General features: G+C 41.5%; 2 protein-coding genes across 4 annotated transcripts in view; both read left to right on the top strand.

Annotated features, from left to right (window-relative positions):
• LOC133649000 (uncharacterized) overlaps positions 1–16545 on the top strand; it is a 1204785-nt gene that overhangs the window by 694753 nt on the left and 493487 nt on the right. The window lies entirely within an intron of this gene.
• Positions 1–16545, top strand: part of ppp2r2ba (protein phosphatase 2, regulatory subunit B, beta a) — a 152521-nt gene that overhangs the window by 120130 nt on the left and 15846 nt on the right. For all 3 annotated transcript variants that reach the window (XR_009825967.1, XM_062045628.1, XM_062045629.1), the window contains exons 5-6: positions 8757–8934; positions 9021–9185. Coding sequence is in view for 2 of the 3 variants with exons in the window: in XM_062045628.1 (XP_061901612.1) it covers positions 8757–8934; positions 9021–9185 (343 nt within the window). In the remaining variant the exon portion in view is untranslated. The remainder of the gene's footprint in view (positions 1–8756; positions 8935–9020; positions 9186–16545) is intronic.

The following is a 16545-nucleotide window of genomic DNA, read 5'->3' as shown; positions in this document are numbered from 1 at the left end:
ACTTGATTTACTAAAATAATACATTTTCTTTCTTTAAAAAGTTTCTAAAATGTTTATTTTTGGCAAGCTTGTTCCATTAAGTTATTGCTATATAGGAAAAGGCTGATTTTCCAAAAAGTTTGCCATCTGCCATCTGTTTAAAGTCTGCATCAGCCTCAATGTTTGTTCCGATGTAAATTCAATAAACGACTTCAGAGGTGGAGGTGCAGTGCCATGAATGATTTTAAAGACCTTAGCAATGGGGATCATATTGTTAGAACTGAGGATATTGTCATACTACTTCTGTCGGTCTTCTTGAGCTTGTTTGTTCTAGTGTTCCATCCAGGTTGTGTTTTTTGTGTCCAGCATGAGACGCAATAATACAAATCTGATACAATTATGGCATTTGAAAAAGTTGTGGATGCCTGTGGAGTGAAATTTGCAATGTTGTATTTCAGTGTGCTGCTCATCTGTTTTATATGTTTTTAGAGAAACCTAAACTCTACGACAAATATTTGTTCCGTTAACTGACACATTGGGATCATTTATGTGAAATGGTTTGATAGAAAAGTACATTGTTGCACTTTTCTTGGCATGCCAGCCTTTTCAATGTGTATAAAGGACTGTGTAGTTAGTCTGAATACATTTGAATGGTTACATCAGCATCAGAAACTAATGGAAGGTCTTAGTAGTTAGGATGTCCCGATCAGCAGTTTTGGTCTCTAATCCCGATCCGATGTTTTGACCTTAGATCCGATCCGATTTCGAGTCCCGATTCAAAACGTTGACAAAGAATTATAGAACTGAAAATGTTTTATAACTAGTAACTTAAGTCAACACATGTTTACTAAGCTGTTCTTATTACATTTTGAATGTGCTAGTATTGTTGTAAATCAGATAATGTATTAAATGTGTGGTATTGAATGCCATAAACAATTTTTAATCAAATAAAGTTGATAGTGCACAATAACTTTAAAAAAAAGCAAAAACTACTAATGGCTCCCATTTCAATCATTTGGGTTTTGCCCTCAAAGCCTTCCTGTATCCAGAGTCTTACTCCCTGAGTTTGTAAACAATAACAAAAACAACCAAATAAAGAACACATTTAGAATAATAAGAGCAATGAAAAAATATATTGATTTAGTCACTTAGGTATGGTTTTCTGTATATACTGATACTGCACTAGGTATTGAAAGTATCAACATTTGGCCTGATGTCCCCAATGTTACAATGAAGCTTTAGCAGTTAGCTACGTGTGTCGTCCTGCTCGGTGTGTGTGTGTAGCATGCTGAACCATTCCTTTTCCTCTAGTCTCCCAGTGATTATGACACTCGGAAGAAACTTTTTTTTATTTTCTGCTGTAGTGGTGAGGATTAGTATCTTAGAAGCGTATTCACACTGTGGCTAAACGACACATTAGTTGCAACTTGCTCTCATATTTGAGCCGGTGCTCTGGCAAAACACGCACCCTACTGGAATTCCTGCTACTCCTGCATGTGTGTAAGTAAACAAGTGTATGTAAACACTGGGGTACAGCTGCAGTAAAGATCAGTTAAAAAGGCAAATATCGGCCCCCCAAATCGATCCCATGATCGTGATAAGGACATCTCTATTTAGTCATTTTGAAATGTGTTTTCATTTTATTTTTCTCAAGCAGCTACACTTTGAAGCCTGCCTAACACATTGAAAACCCTTCAGCTTGCCCGTCTTAAAAAACAACAGCAAAAATCCAGTGCTGTAAGAAAGTGCTAGAAAATCTTTACACTTTATATTTTTTAATTAAATAAATGTATCATTCAATGATTCACAATTGCTGTATCTTCCATTACATGGTCAACCAAATCTAATGGAATTACTTGGACTTTTAAGCATTGATAACATGTGATGTAACAAAGTCTAAAAGTCCCTGGTTGGACTTTGGCTTCCTCGGCGTGGGAGGTGGTAAAATACTTTTGTGTAAATGTTTTGCTTCATACACATTGATTATCCCAATACAAACCTTTTTATAAACATTATTCTATACAAGTCATATTTTCATATACTGTATTAGCATATTCATTCTTTCTCATATCACCCCCGTTTTATCCGGTCTTCATTGGCTTCCAGTTAAATTCCGCATTGAGTTTAAGATTTTAGTCCTGAAATTCCGTGCGTTGCATGGTGGGGCCCCTCAGTACATCACTGACTTGTTATGCCCCTACTCTTCAGGATGCAGCCTCTGTTCTTCAGGCCAGGGTCTTCTAAAGATCCCAAAAACTTGTTTTAAAACCCGTGGAGACTTGGCATTCCAGGCTATAGCTCCCAGACTCTGGAACAACTTGCACGAGTCCCTCCGTGATCTTGACTGTGTTAAAACGTTTAAGAAACATTTGAAAACTTCTCGTTTTAGTAAAGCTTTTAGTCAATGCACCTTTTAACTCAATCAATCAATCAATCAATCAATGTTTATTTATATAGGCCTGAATCACAAGTGTATCAAAGGGATGCACAAGCCACAACGACATCCTCGGTACAGAGCCCACATAAGGGCAAGGAAAACTCACCCCAGTGGGATGTCGATGTGAATGACTATGAGAAACCTTGGAGAGGACCGCATATGTGGGTAACCCCTCCCCCCCTCTAGGGGCGACCGAACGCAATGGATGTCGAGTGGGTCCGACATAATATTGTGAAAGTCCAGTCCATAGTGGATCTAACATAGTAGTGAGAGTCCAGTCCATAGTTGGGCCAGCAGGAAACCATCCCGAGCGGAGACGGGTCAGCAGCGCAGAGATGTCCCCAACCGATGCACAGGCGAGCGGTCCACCCCGGGTCCCGACTCTGGACAGCCAGCACTTCATCCATGGCCACCGGACCTGTGTAACTCCCCCTCCACAAGGGAGAGGGGGGCAGAGGAAAAAGAAAAGAAACGTCAGATCAACTGGTCTAAAAAGGGGGTCTATTTAAAGGCTAGTGTGAGGAACTCGCATGGCTGCAGTTTGTGTGTCCCCAAGATGCAAGAACCAGGAGGAGGATGTGCAGGTAAGATGATTTTAATTAACATAAACAGAAAATAAAGCAGTCTTGCAGAATTGTTCCAAACATAGAAGTCTTTCATCGAGCACTGAGGAGTGCTCGAGAGAAAACATAAATAGACATATGCTGATTGGCAGCAGGTGTGGACCGGCTGCCAATCAACGGCAGGTGAGGAGAAAACAGTGCTCAGCGGAACAAACAGGAAATATAACAAAATAAGAGCACTGACAGGAAGTAATACAAAAACCAGGAAACAAACTGAAATGAAGTGACCGATCGTCACAGGACCCCCCCCTCAAGGAACAGATTCCAGATGTTCCCTGGAAACAAGAATGTAACAAGTCCAAAAATTACGGGAGGGTGGAGGGAGGAGTTGGTGGAGGGTCGCCAGGCCAAATGTCCTCGCAGCCAGCGAGGGAGAGTCAGGTGGCGGCGACGCGTTGAACGCCGCTGCCACTGGCGAGGTGGGCGACCGCGGAACGGCCACATTAGTGGCCGACAAGGAGGCGGAAGCTCGTGGTACCTGAGCACCAACGGCTGCAAAGGTCCAAACGCATGTTCTGCAGATCGCAGCAGACAGCGCGGAGGAAGTCCATAACACCGCCGCGTCTTTGGCGGATGAGGAGGTCGCACAGCCGGCGGCGACGATGACGACAGCGCCATGGGAGGAGTCTTCGATGGCGGCACCGTGCAGAGTCCCGCCGGTGACGCGGAATATGTCTGCGCCGTGGGAAGGCGCGCCTGGGAAGATGAAGGTGGCGGCGATGATGTCTCCGTGGGAGGAGACGATGGCGGGGATGACAGCGGCGTGTGCTTGGCTGCACTGCTGCTGGTAGTAGCCCCCCCTCCAGTAGGCGGATGCCAGACGCCGTCCACCACAGGGAGAAGGAGTTCCGGGTTGTTGATGTCCCCCGGTGCGAAAACCAGGGACGGGCGGTAGGGGGCCAGGAGGAGGGAAAAAGACACGTCCCTCGCCGAGTCCCAGCAGGAGGCCAGGAGGGACATCATGGAAGGCTCCACTGGAGCCTTCGCCGGACTGGCAGGACGAGCGGGTGCTGGAAGGGATAGCAGCCGTGGTGCAGCTGCTGGAAGCTGCCTTTGAGCAGGAACGGGTGCTGGGCGCTCAGCCGGTGTTGGTCGTTGTGGCGCCGCGACCGGCGTAAGACGCGGGGCTGCGACCGGCGTGCGACGCGGTGTGGGAACCGGAGGTCGACGCGCCGGCACAGGCGATTGCCGTGGAGCCGGGACAGGACGCACAGCAGGCGACGGGGAAGATGGCGGCGGTGGCCGCGCCGGTCGGAGAGCCGGAGCCGGCGGCCTAGCCGGGAGGAGGGAAGGCGGCGGTGGCCGCGCCGGTCGGAGAGCCGGAGCCGGCGGCCTAGCCGGGAGGAGGGAAGGCGGCGGTGGCCGCGCCGGTCGGAGAGCCGGAACCGGCGGTCGAGGCGGAGGGAGAAGGTCCGAGCCTGCTGTGGGCTGGGACCGCACAAACCTGGCTTTCAAGTCCTCTATGAATTGTGCGGTCCAGAACGTCGGCTGTGCGTCGCCGACAGGGGTTCTCGCGAGGACACAGCATTCTGGCTCGATGATACTGTGAGGAACTCGCATGGCTGCAGTTTGTGTGTCCCCAAGATGCAAGAACCAGGAGGAGGATGTGCAGGTAAGATGATTTTAATTAACATAAACAGAAAATAAAGCAGTCTTGCAGAATTGTTCCAAACATAGAAGTCTTTCATCGAGCACTGAGGAGTGCTCGAGAGAAAACATAAATAGACATATGCTGATTGGCAGCAGGTGTGGACCGGCTGCCAATCAACGGCAGGTGAGGAGAAAACAGTGCTCAGCGGAACAAACAGGAAATATAACAAAATAAGAGCACTGACAGGAAGTAATACAAAAACCAGGAAACAAACTGAAATGAAGTGACCGATCGTCACAGCTAGAGTATACAAATGAGTTTTAAGATGGGACTTAAATGCTTCTACTGAGGTAGCATCTCTAACTGTTACCGGGAGGGCATTCCATAGTACTGGAGCCCGAATAAAAAACGCTCTATAGCCCGCAGACTTTTTTTGGGCTCTGGGAATCACTAAGAAGCCGGAGTTCTTTGAATGCAGATTTCTTGCCGGGACATATGGTACAATACAATCAGCAAGATAGGCTGGAGTTAGACCGTGTAGTATTTTATACGTAAGTAGTAAAACCTTAAAGTCACATCTTAAGTGCACAGGAAGCCAGTGCAGGTGAGCCAGTATAGGCGTAATATGATCAAACTTTCTTGTTCTTGTCAAAAGTCTAATAGCCGCATTTTGTACCAACTGTAATCTTTGAAAACAGATCAAAGTATCATTTTTAATCCACTTTTTATCCTTTTTATGGTGTTGCCCCTGTTTTAATTGAATTGTTGTTTTACTTTACCTATGTTTTGTACAGCGCTTTGTGATTTTATCTGTGAAAAGCGCTTTACAAATAAAATGTACTTACTTACTTACTTACTTACTTACTTACTTACTTACTTACTTACTTACCTAAAGAAGTCAGACAAGGATTAACTTGGACCTCTATCAAGTAATAAACACAAAATAATATAATAGTCCTAAATATTATTTTGCTTTTAGAGCCATCTTCAGATCCACTGTGTTTCAAGTAGAAAACACGACTAGCAGTATGACATACGTAATGCGACGTGATCAATATGTGCATTGAAGTGAAGGCCATGAAGGGTTCATCCTCTCGCCATACTCTTGTCATCATTCCACTGCCTCTGCCTCATTATTTCCCCATGAGACAGTGTGTGTCATAGCAGATTAGTGCTATGTTCAGCGTGTCTGTAGCTCTTTGTCTGACTAGCCAGGGATCGCAGAGACCTGGAGGACAGGCCGGGAGTGTGGCAATCCTGTTTAGAAGGTGTGAAATCTGCAAAGAGCAGGGTATACGATGGGGGTTGAGGGGTGTTCAAGTTTCATTCCAGATTGTTTTGTGAGTCCGCAGAGCGCCATGAAAATGAATCGGAATGTGTGTTTTGTACTGATGTGCTGTGTGCACTATATAAGGAGGAAGGTCAGAGAGAAGGGGCATGGCTTGTCAGTGTTGGGGGGCTTTGGGTTAATGCCCTCCGGGTCTCTCTGGACAGCCAGTGAAAGACATGGAAATGAAGTGACACCCGTGGAGATTCAGCAGCCCGCTGAGCCGCCGTGCTTCTCTGTCAGTGTCGGCAATCGGACGGGAAAAAGGAGGAAGAAGCAGTCGATTTGTTCTTCCCGCCGCTCCCCTCCCCTCCGTCTTTGTCTGGGTTTTATCTGGCCAACGGGGGGCTGCATGCAGGCTGGGACTTGGGCATCTTTGAAGCTGGAGCTGTTACTATTTGTAAGGATGTGCATGAGTGGGAGAGTTCAGTTATCGTTCCTCAGCAGGACTTATTTACACCCTGAGGGTGTCTCTCTCTCTCTCTCTCTCCTTGGATTTTAATTTTTTTTTTTTTTTACTTCCGTTCGTGCTACAACACATACAGAAAACAGATGAGACTTATTTAGTGTGTGTGTGTGAGAGAGAGTGGCACAGATATTCAAAGTGTAATGAAGTTAGTTTATCCATAAACAATGTGAAAATTGAGAAGGTGTCTGAAATCAGATTTCTTGGGGTCATCTTAGATCAGGGGTGTCCAAAGTGCGGCCCGGGGGCCATTTGCGGCCCGCAGGTCATTTTTTAACGGCCCCACGGCACATTTTAAAAATACGGTTGAAAAAAATTAAAAACATAAAAAGTGGTATAAAAGAGCAAACAGGTGAAATGTAACAAGAACATGTTGCAATGTTTACTCTATTAACACAAAGCTGCCATGCAGACTGTTTCTTTCTTTAAAAATAATAGTGAATTAAAATCAATGTCATTATGAATTATTCACCTATTCAAGGCTCCAATTACATCACATTAAATATTCCACTTTGAGATATTTTTTGGAGCAAATGTTGTATATATTGTGTTTGCCGTATAAAAAACTGAGCTGTTTTTTTTTTAAAGAAGGGCCTAAAACGAACAAACAAAAAACATAAACAACAATAAAACTTATAATTGATGGATAGATCGGAAGTTGATCTCGAGACTATTGTGTTAAATGTAAACAGTAAAAAAAATGTATAATTTATTTTGTAACACTTTAATGAGTAGGACCCTTTTGGATCCCCAATAATTTTAGTGTGATTTTTTTTTAAGTGTCATTGCTCAAAAAATAATAATGAATTAAAATCAATGGTGTTATTGACCTTTTTAAGGCTCCAATTATTATATAATCTCAACTATTCCACTTAAAAATTTTATTGGGTGAAAATATTGCATATTTTGTGTTTTTTCCTTATAAAAACATGGTTTTCTTTGACAAAAAGAGCATACAACTTAAATCTTTAAAAACGTTATATTGACAGATAGACTTAATGTTGATCTAGAGATTTAAAACTTGAATAATAATGAAAATAATAATACTGAATAATGACACATTTTTAATATTTTTTTGACCAAAACCCTTTGGGATCCCCGGGATCAAGCCTGAGTGGAGGCCTAAATGTATATTTTTTATACATATATTGTATTGGTTTTTAAAATAAATGGCCCCCGCTTGCTTTGATTTTTCAGTGTGCGGCCCTCAGTGGAAAAAGTTTGGACACCCCTGTTTTAGATAAAAAGTTGACATGGAAAGCTCATATATTGCATGTGAAAAATAAGGTCCAGGTATCTAAAAGCTTATTTATTTTGAACAAGGTTAAATACAGTTTCCCGTATAATACAATGAGAATGTTATATTGCTCAATTATTCTACCTAATTTCAATTATTGTGCAGAAATATGGGGAAATAAATATCACAGCAACATAATGCCTTTATTTCTTTCACAGAAAAGAGCAATTCGTATAATTTTTACAGTAGGATATAGAGACCACACAAATCCACTCTTCATTAGGTCAGGATTATTAAAACTAAAAGACATTGTAGAACTGCATACTCTGTTAGTGATGTTCAAAGCTAGAAATAAAGTTCTTCCGAAGGACTTACAAAAGTTATTTGTGTTCACGTCTGAAGATGAGAACCACAGAAGGCCGTATGATTTTAAACATCCAAGAGTGCGAACAAATTTGAAGCTGGTGTGAAAGCATGGAATTCTCTAGACAAAGACTTAAAAAGTTGCAAGAATATCTTTGAATTTTAAAAAAAATACAAAAAGAGACAACTGGAAATATATCAAACTGATTTTTGATTTTGATTGGACGTGTCATTTTGAAAATGCTTAATCGAAAATTAAAAGTATGTTGGAGTTCGGGTGTTGGTGGAGGAAACAGTGATAAAGTCATCTAAAATAATTTGTGTTAAAAAGGGGGCAGATAAATATACGAATAGTATTCTTCCATCTGTTCCTTTCTGATCATGGAAATGTATAAGAAACAAAAAAACAATGAAAGTGTCAACTTTATATGCCTTGTATATATGCATTTTCATTAAATGAATAAAAAGAAATGATGATGATGATGATGAAGTCAGCTCTTCAAACAGCCCACGGGTGCTTGCATGGCGCCCTGTGCTTCATTAAGACATGTGGAGTAAATGTCATATGAATCCCTGGAATCACACGTTTGTAGCTCATGCACACAAGGCACACTTCTGTGTAGTCCCACGTGTGTTGTGTGCAGATTAGCAAATAAACAGACAGTTTGAATATACCAGTGCTGGCGGGCACACCTGCTTATTTTCACTCTCCTATTTACATTTACCCAACCAGGTGCCGGTGCTGCAACCGATGGATCTGATGGTCGAAGCCACAGCCAGACGGGTGTTCAGCAACGCCCACACCTACCACATCAACTCCATCTCTGTGAACTCTGACCTCCAGACGTTCATCTCCACTGATGACCTCAGGGTGAACCTCTGGAATCTGGAGATTACCGACCGCAGCTTCAGTATCCTCTTTGCTCGCTACGTTTACAATTAGGGCTTCCCCCTCAAAAGCTCCGACTCTGGTTTGTCCTTAATTGCCGCCTCTCAGACATCGTGGACATAAAACCATCCAATATGGAGGAGCTGACAGAAGTGATCACCTCGGCAGAGTTTCATCCGGAGCAGTGTCACACTTTTGCATACAGCAGCAGCAAGGGCTCAATCAGACTGTGTGACATGAGGCAGGCGGCTCTCTGCGACAAGCACTGCAAATGTGAGTACCAGCAGAGAGCATCATGGGTAAAATGTCTTCATTTCCATCGGTTAATCAATTGGTCCATGGTACAAAAAATATGTAGTAATTGAAATACAGTTAGAACATTGGGTGTAATAACAGATGATAAAAAAATATACAACATGAAGTAGCAAGAAACACGTCAATAATGAATAAAGCAAAACATGTTCTGGACCAAAACTCCCTCCATATTCTTTACTGCGCGCTAGTGTTACCATATCTGAGTTATTGTGCAGAAATATGGGGAAACAACTACAAATGTGCGCTTCATTTACTAACTGTGTTACAAAAAAAGATCAATTAGAATAATACATAATGTTGGATATAGAGAACATACAAACCTTTTATTTATTAAATCACAAATATTGAAATTCAACGATTTGGTGCATTTGCAAACAGCTAAAATTATGTACAAAGCAAACTATAACCTGCTACCCATGAATGTACAACAATTCTTCTCAACAAAAGAGAAGATATATAACCTTAGAGGAAAATCTAATTTAAAACATTTGTATGCTCGTACAACACTTAAAACCTTTAGCATATCTGTATGTGGAATACAATTATGGAATGGATTAACCAAAGAACTCAAACAAAGCACCAATATGATTCAGTTTAAGAGACTGTTCAAACTACAAGTGTTCACAAAGCACACAGAACAAGAATTATGAAAGGGACAAGCGGTAGAAAATGGATGGGATGGGATAGACCCTTTTTTTTTTCTTTTGTTATTGACAGAAAGATTATTTATGTATTTAATATTTGTTTGCTTACTATGGTATATTATTTATTTATTATCTATGTGTTCACTGCTCTGTTACAGAGAACAAGGAAATGGGATAAAATTGCTATGGTATGAAAAGGGGTAGGATTAAATAAGCTCTGCTTCTTCCTACTCCTTTTCGGACGTGCTGTAATGAAACAACTGGAAATGTGTGATGCATTAACTTGTATCGTATGCATGTTTGAAATAAACTGAAACTGAACTGAACTGAACTGAACATTTTAAGAAATAAAACATGTCATTAAAAGACATACAAAAAACTGAAACATTTTATAATTAATTGTAACTAAAGATTCTGCCCATACAATGATAATAGTTTTGACCGAATTATAATTTTGGTTTCCTCATTCAGTCATTAGCAAAACATTAGAAACACCTCTCAGTATGATTGTCATATGTGTGTCTTCCCTATTGCCTTAAAATCATACATGTAGACCTGAGGAAGAATAGCTACTACTATTGCAGCAGCTAGTAGGGATCTTAATAAACAAACAAACTATTAATTATAATATATTATATTTTAAATTATATTTGCTGGTCAAATGTAGTGACCTTTTTAACCCAGTAGATGGCGGAAGACCATTATGAAACACTAACACAATATCAGTGCAGTGTCGATACAGGTAGTGAGTGTGCCATACACCCACTAAGGCGTCATTTACCCGTCACTACTGGAATGGAATAATTGGATTTACATTCTTTCTTGTGAAACAAATATTTTTTATGCTTTCTTTCAAATTCAGTCACTGTAGTTGTCAAGGTAACGTGTAGTCCGAATTCTAAATATGACATGTTTTTCCTTTGTTTACAAAGATATGACGGCGTGGCGAAGTTGGTAGAGTGGCTGTGCCAGCAATCGGAGGGTTGCTGGTTACTGGGGTTCAATTCCCACCTTCTACCATCCTAGTCACGTCCGTTGTGTCCTTGGGCAAGACACTTCACCCTTGCTCCTGATGGCTGCTGGTTAGGGCCTTGCATGGCAGCTCCCTCCATCAGTGTGTGAATGTGTGTGTGAATGGATGAATGTGGAAATACTGTCAAAGCGCTTTGAGTACCTTGAAGGTAGAAAAGCGCGATACGAGTATAACCCATTTATCATTTATTTATTATCATTTATGATATTCCCAGAACTGTTAGGCAACCAATCAAGCACACTGATTGATATTTTAATTATTATAGATGCTTGTTTGGTTGATTAAATAGTTTGTATGTATTTATGATGACATGACTATAATTATTTTAATGGTTTTAGACCAACTGGTGTCCAAACAATATCCACATTAAAAACTGAAGCATATTGGGGCCACTTTGATATTAGTAGTTTCCTTTAAATTTTTGAATAACAAGCTAATGTGAGTCAATAGAGTCATGGTGTGGTTTATTTGGTTCAGACATGGTTACATGTTTATAGAAATGTTTAGTATTTATTCACAATGCAGTAGGGATGGGTACGCTTTACATTTGAATCGATCCTGTATGGATTCCCGGTACCTGGCACTCAATACTTACAGTACTTTTGTGTATGTTCAAGGTCAAATGTATTAATGTTAATTGTTTAAAAAATATCTGAATATTTTATTGAACATTTACCACTAAGCTGTACTGTCCGTTTATCCTGTTTTCTTACACTTCTGAGTCTCGTTTGCAAGTATTATATAGTGAATTTTGCATGCAGTTGCAATTCCAAGATATTAGATGGCAGTAGTGTATAGACTACAGTGTGTTGCCTATAGTCAGGGAGTAGTCTTTGCCATTATGTTGAATGTCTTTTCTTTTGTTGAGTCCTACATTGTGTTTAAACTGTAAGTATTGTACTTGTTACACACCAGCTGTTTGATTGTAATGTTCATCTTAGATTATGTTTTTGTTACCAAATTTGGAGGTGTTAAATCGCCATTTAAAATTGCTAATGTTAATCAGTAGCATTTCTATGGCAAATCCAATGTAAATTAGCATCGAGCTAGAACATTTTGAAAAGTGGAGCCTTACTGTACTGTTGAGCGCCTTTTTTTTGCTTTGTTGCCATGGAAAATTGCAACATTATTGAAAGGCAGTCCGCTCTGTGTGCTTGACTGCTTGTTTCCCAACCAAGTGCTAAACCTGAGTCAGTGCAAAGTTTGCTGGACGTGACGTCACGTGCAACAAAGGTTTCGAAATATAGCACCGTTTATTTTTGCGTGAATCGATACCCAATAGTAATGACAGACTTCGTTCGGTACCTATAAAAGTACCGAATTCGGTACCCATTCCTAAAATGCACTGCTATACTACACACAATGATTAACGTTTTTAAATGAAAACACATTTTTTGTGTAATATTAATGGTTAAGTGTATTGTGTGTATTGTGTAATGTGATTTTCGCCAATAAAGAAGTGTAATTACTTTGGCAAAAAAAAACATGCAAGCAAAAAAACTACATCCTATGCACGGTAAGTCATTGAAAGGTTTTGTTTCCTTTGAACACAAAGTCACTAAACACGACATAATCTCAGAATATCCAACAAAACAAAAGATCAAAGAGTGACTAATTCAGAATAATTTGAATTAATGGAACTGATTGGCTGAGATGCAGGAAGTGCAGGGAGAACACTGTTGCACATAAAACGAGCATCATTAGCAGCATGAGACATAGAGAGAATAGTAAAAATAATTTCAAAAAAGTTTCAAAATATATAGAGTAAACATGAGATCAGGTTGTTGTTGTTTTTTAAATACAATTCTACAAATTTAAAACACAATATACATGAAGATTGAGCGGGTGTCAGTGAGCGTCTCTTAAACAATGAACGCCATCTCCAAAGCCTAACATCACACGCAAACACCTTAGTTGAATGAATAATGAACACATTGACATTTTTAAACAGGCAAATCGATCACATTAGTCCTTCATGGACACACCTTGTTGTCCAATACTGTCCGTCATTTCCTTCCGGTGTATTGACGTGTTCACTGGAGTGGGTGCTAACTAACACGGCTTGTCGGGATGCACGGTGCATTTGGGTTTAATGAGGAAACGTGGGAATTGTTTGGATTAGGGAGAGAATGCGAGGCGCGCACACACACACACGCACACACACACACACACATGCACACTGCAGGTGGTTGTTCTTGTTAACCTCAAGACAGGCCTATTAAAGCTCCTGTATGTTACCAGCTCAAAATCAAAACATTTTAACCCATTTAAGTCCCCTTGTTGTAAAATTACAACGTTACCATTAACCATCCTAAAAAACAATCTGTTATATATATATATATATATATTTATTTATTTTTTTACCACATTTACATAGTGATTGGGTCCTATTGTTCAGTTTCACAAGGCTATTGGATTGTACATTTGTTTATAAGTCACGCCTTCTGGCCATGAAGTCACACAACCTCTCAAGGTTTCCTTCGAACAACATCTATTAGTTACATTGGACTGGATTCATCAGATCCAAGTAAGTAAAATGTCTTTTATATTTTTTTTGGTTGTTATTACAATGTCTAGAGCATGTACATATGTAGTTAACAGATGCATCAAATTTCATTTAGAGCTTGTTATATAATTGTTGCAATTATACAACACTGGGTGAATGTGGTAGTCAAAATAGCTGCAATTTCTGCATCAAATGCCTCCTACAACAACATCTGAAAGGTCAAGTATTTTTTTTTAGGTTTTTCTATATTTGGGTCTTACAGGGTTAAACCAAAAAGTATAAGAAACCCACCGATAGCTAGCATGTGTTACCAATAGTAGTTTAGGAGAACAAATTGTGTAGAACAAGTGTATGTCAATACTTGTGAGACCTTATAGAAAACTAAAGTACTTGTAGAAAAAATGAGACGTGTTGAGTGGCTTTGAGCAACTCGTTGGCGGCGTGTTCTGCAGAATAGGTGTCTGACTTTTTAAAATCCAAACCAAAGTCGAACAAAGGAGTTCCTCTTCCCTCTTTTTGGCACCAACTCCTATTCTGGTTTTGTTGGTTTAGCTTCCATTATGCTCTTTGCTTATGCTATTGGCAGACTGCTTCATTGTAGACATCCATGCTCTGCTGGCTCCCCATAAAGTGGCGTAGAAATGCACCCGCAAAGCAGCAACGGCTGCAGTTACATTAACCACAGCCCAGACGTTAAAATAACAATATAAACAATAAATAATTATTAGGAGTGTGCATCTCTACCTTAAATGGCGATTCGATATAGATCTTGATACATGGGTTACGGATACGGTTCACTAACAATACTTTTTAAAACATTACGATTCGATGCAATTCAATGCAGATGGAAGCTTTGCATGGTGAAAAGAAAATTAAATGTATAATGTATCATCCATCCATCCATCCATCCATCTTCTTCCGCTTATCCGAGGTCGGGTCGCGGGGGCAACAGCCTAAGCAGGGAAGCCCAGACTTCCCTCTCCCCAGCCACTTCGTCCAGCTCCTCCCAGGGGATCCCGAAGCGTTCCCAGGCCAGCCGGGAGAGATAGTCTTCCCAACGTGTCCTGGGTCTTCCCCGTGGCCTCCTACCGGTCGGACGTGCCTGAAACACCTCCCTGGGGAGGCGTTCGGGTGGCATCCTGACCAGATGCCCGAACTACCTCATCTGGCTCCTCTCGATGTGGAGGAGCAGCGGCTTTACTTTGAGCTCCTCCCGGATGACAGAGCTTCTCACCCTATCTCTAAGGGAGAGCCCCGCCACCCGGCGGAGGAAACTCATTTCGGCTGCTTGTACCCGTGATCTTGTCCTTTCGGTCATAACCCAAAGCTCATGACCATAGGTGAGGATGGGAACGTAGATCGACCGGTAAATTGAGAGCTTTGCCTTCCGGCTCAGCTCCTTCTTCACCACAACGGATCGATACAGCGTCCGCATTACTGAAGACGCCGCACCGATCCGCCTGTCGATCTCATGATCCACTCTTCCCTCACTCGTGAATAAGACTCCGAGGTACTTGAACTCCTCCACTTGGGGCAAGATCTCCTCCCCAACCCGGAGATGGCACTCCACCCTTTTCCGGGCGAGAACTATGGACTCTGACTTGGAGGTGCTGATTCCCATCCCAGTCGCGTCACACTTGGCTGCGAACCGATCCAGTGAGAGCTGAAGACCTTGGCCAGATGAAGCCATCAGGACCACATCATCTGCAAATAGCAGAGACCTAATCCTGCAGCCACCAAACCAGATACCCTCAACGCCCTGACAGCGCCTAGAAATTATGTCTATAAAATTTATGAACAGAATCTGTGACAAAGGGCAGCCTTGGCGGAGTCCAACCATCACTGGAAACGGGTCTGACTTACTGCCGGTAATGCGGACCAAGCTCAATAATGTATCATGTCAGAACAAAGTCATGTGTTTTGTTTTTTAAATAGACACATACAAAACAGGTGGTGCCTGTATTATTATGAGCAAATGGTTGAGCTATCCACTTCAAGGCATTGCAACCCCGTAGCTCTCCAGTCAGCTAAACAGACTTAATAACTCCACAGTGATTTTTGTTGAATTTACTTAGGAATTTGTGAAACTGAAACAATACAAAAATGCTATTGTAAGTTATTATTACTAACACAGACACTAGTAAACTTGTAAGCATATTAGCTAATGCTAACAACACTAGCGTCATTACAGCTTGGACAAATATGCATGAAAACACTCCTACAAACATTACACATGGGACTGTTTAGTAAGTATAAACGGTTTTAGTAAAACTGTAAAACTTACAAACGTTGCTTGGAGTGCTGAATGAACAATCCTTTTGAGCGGGAACGCTATGGCCGCTTTTACTTTCGGTTTAAGGCAAAACAGGAAGTACGATTCAATCTCGTAGCACCTGCAGTGAGAACAATTGTCCGAAAGATGGCGCCATAGCATAAACAATAACACACCATTTCAGTCCCCTGCTTGGGTTTAATGAAAACACAAAACATCACGACAATTAGGGGAAAAACTAAATCATAGGTCCCATCAACTACATCAGAGGTCCCCAAACTATGGCCAGTGGGCTGGATCCGGCCCACCAGCATCCAAAATCCGGCCGGCAGGAAGTACCAAGTTTTAAAAAAAATTAAATGTTTTAATTATTATTTTTAAAACCGGCCTTTCCAATCCATTCTCTACCGCTTGTTACTCTCAGAGGCAGCAGGAACTTTCAGTATTAGTGTCTTTAGTCAGAAATAAATACATATGATGATGTAGTACAGGGGTCCCCAAACTTTTTGATTCAGGGGCCGCATTAGGTTAAAAAAATTTGCCCGGGGGCCGGGCTATATATACAATATATATATATATATATCCATCCATTTTCTACGGTTTATTCCCTTCGGGGTCGTGGGGGGCGCTGGAGCCTATCTCAGCTACAATCGGGCGGAAGGCGGGGTACACCCTGGACAAGTCGCCACCTCATCGCAGATAGACAGACAACCTTCACACTCACATTCACACACTAGGGCCAATTTAGTGTTGCCAATCAACCTATCCCCAGGTGCATGTCTTTGGAAGTGGGCGGAAGCCGGAGTACCCGGAGGGAACCCACGCAGTCACAGGGAAGGACATGCAAACTCCACACAGAAAGA

The sequence above is a fragment of the Entelurus aequoreus genome, linkage group LG04, assembly GCF_033978785.1.
Source record: "Entelurus aequoreus isolate RoL-2023_Sb linkage group LG04, RoL_Eaeq_v1.1, whole genome shotgun sequence".
Classification (NCBI taxonomy): domain Eukaryota; kingdom Metazoa; phylum Chordata; class Actinopteri; order Syngnathiformes; family Syngnathidae; genus Entelurus; species Entelurus aequoreus.
Note: the sequence above shows the minus strand (reverse complement) of the source record. Positions and strands in the feature narration are given on the sequence as shown.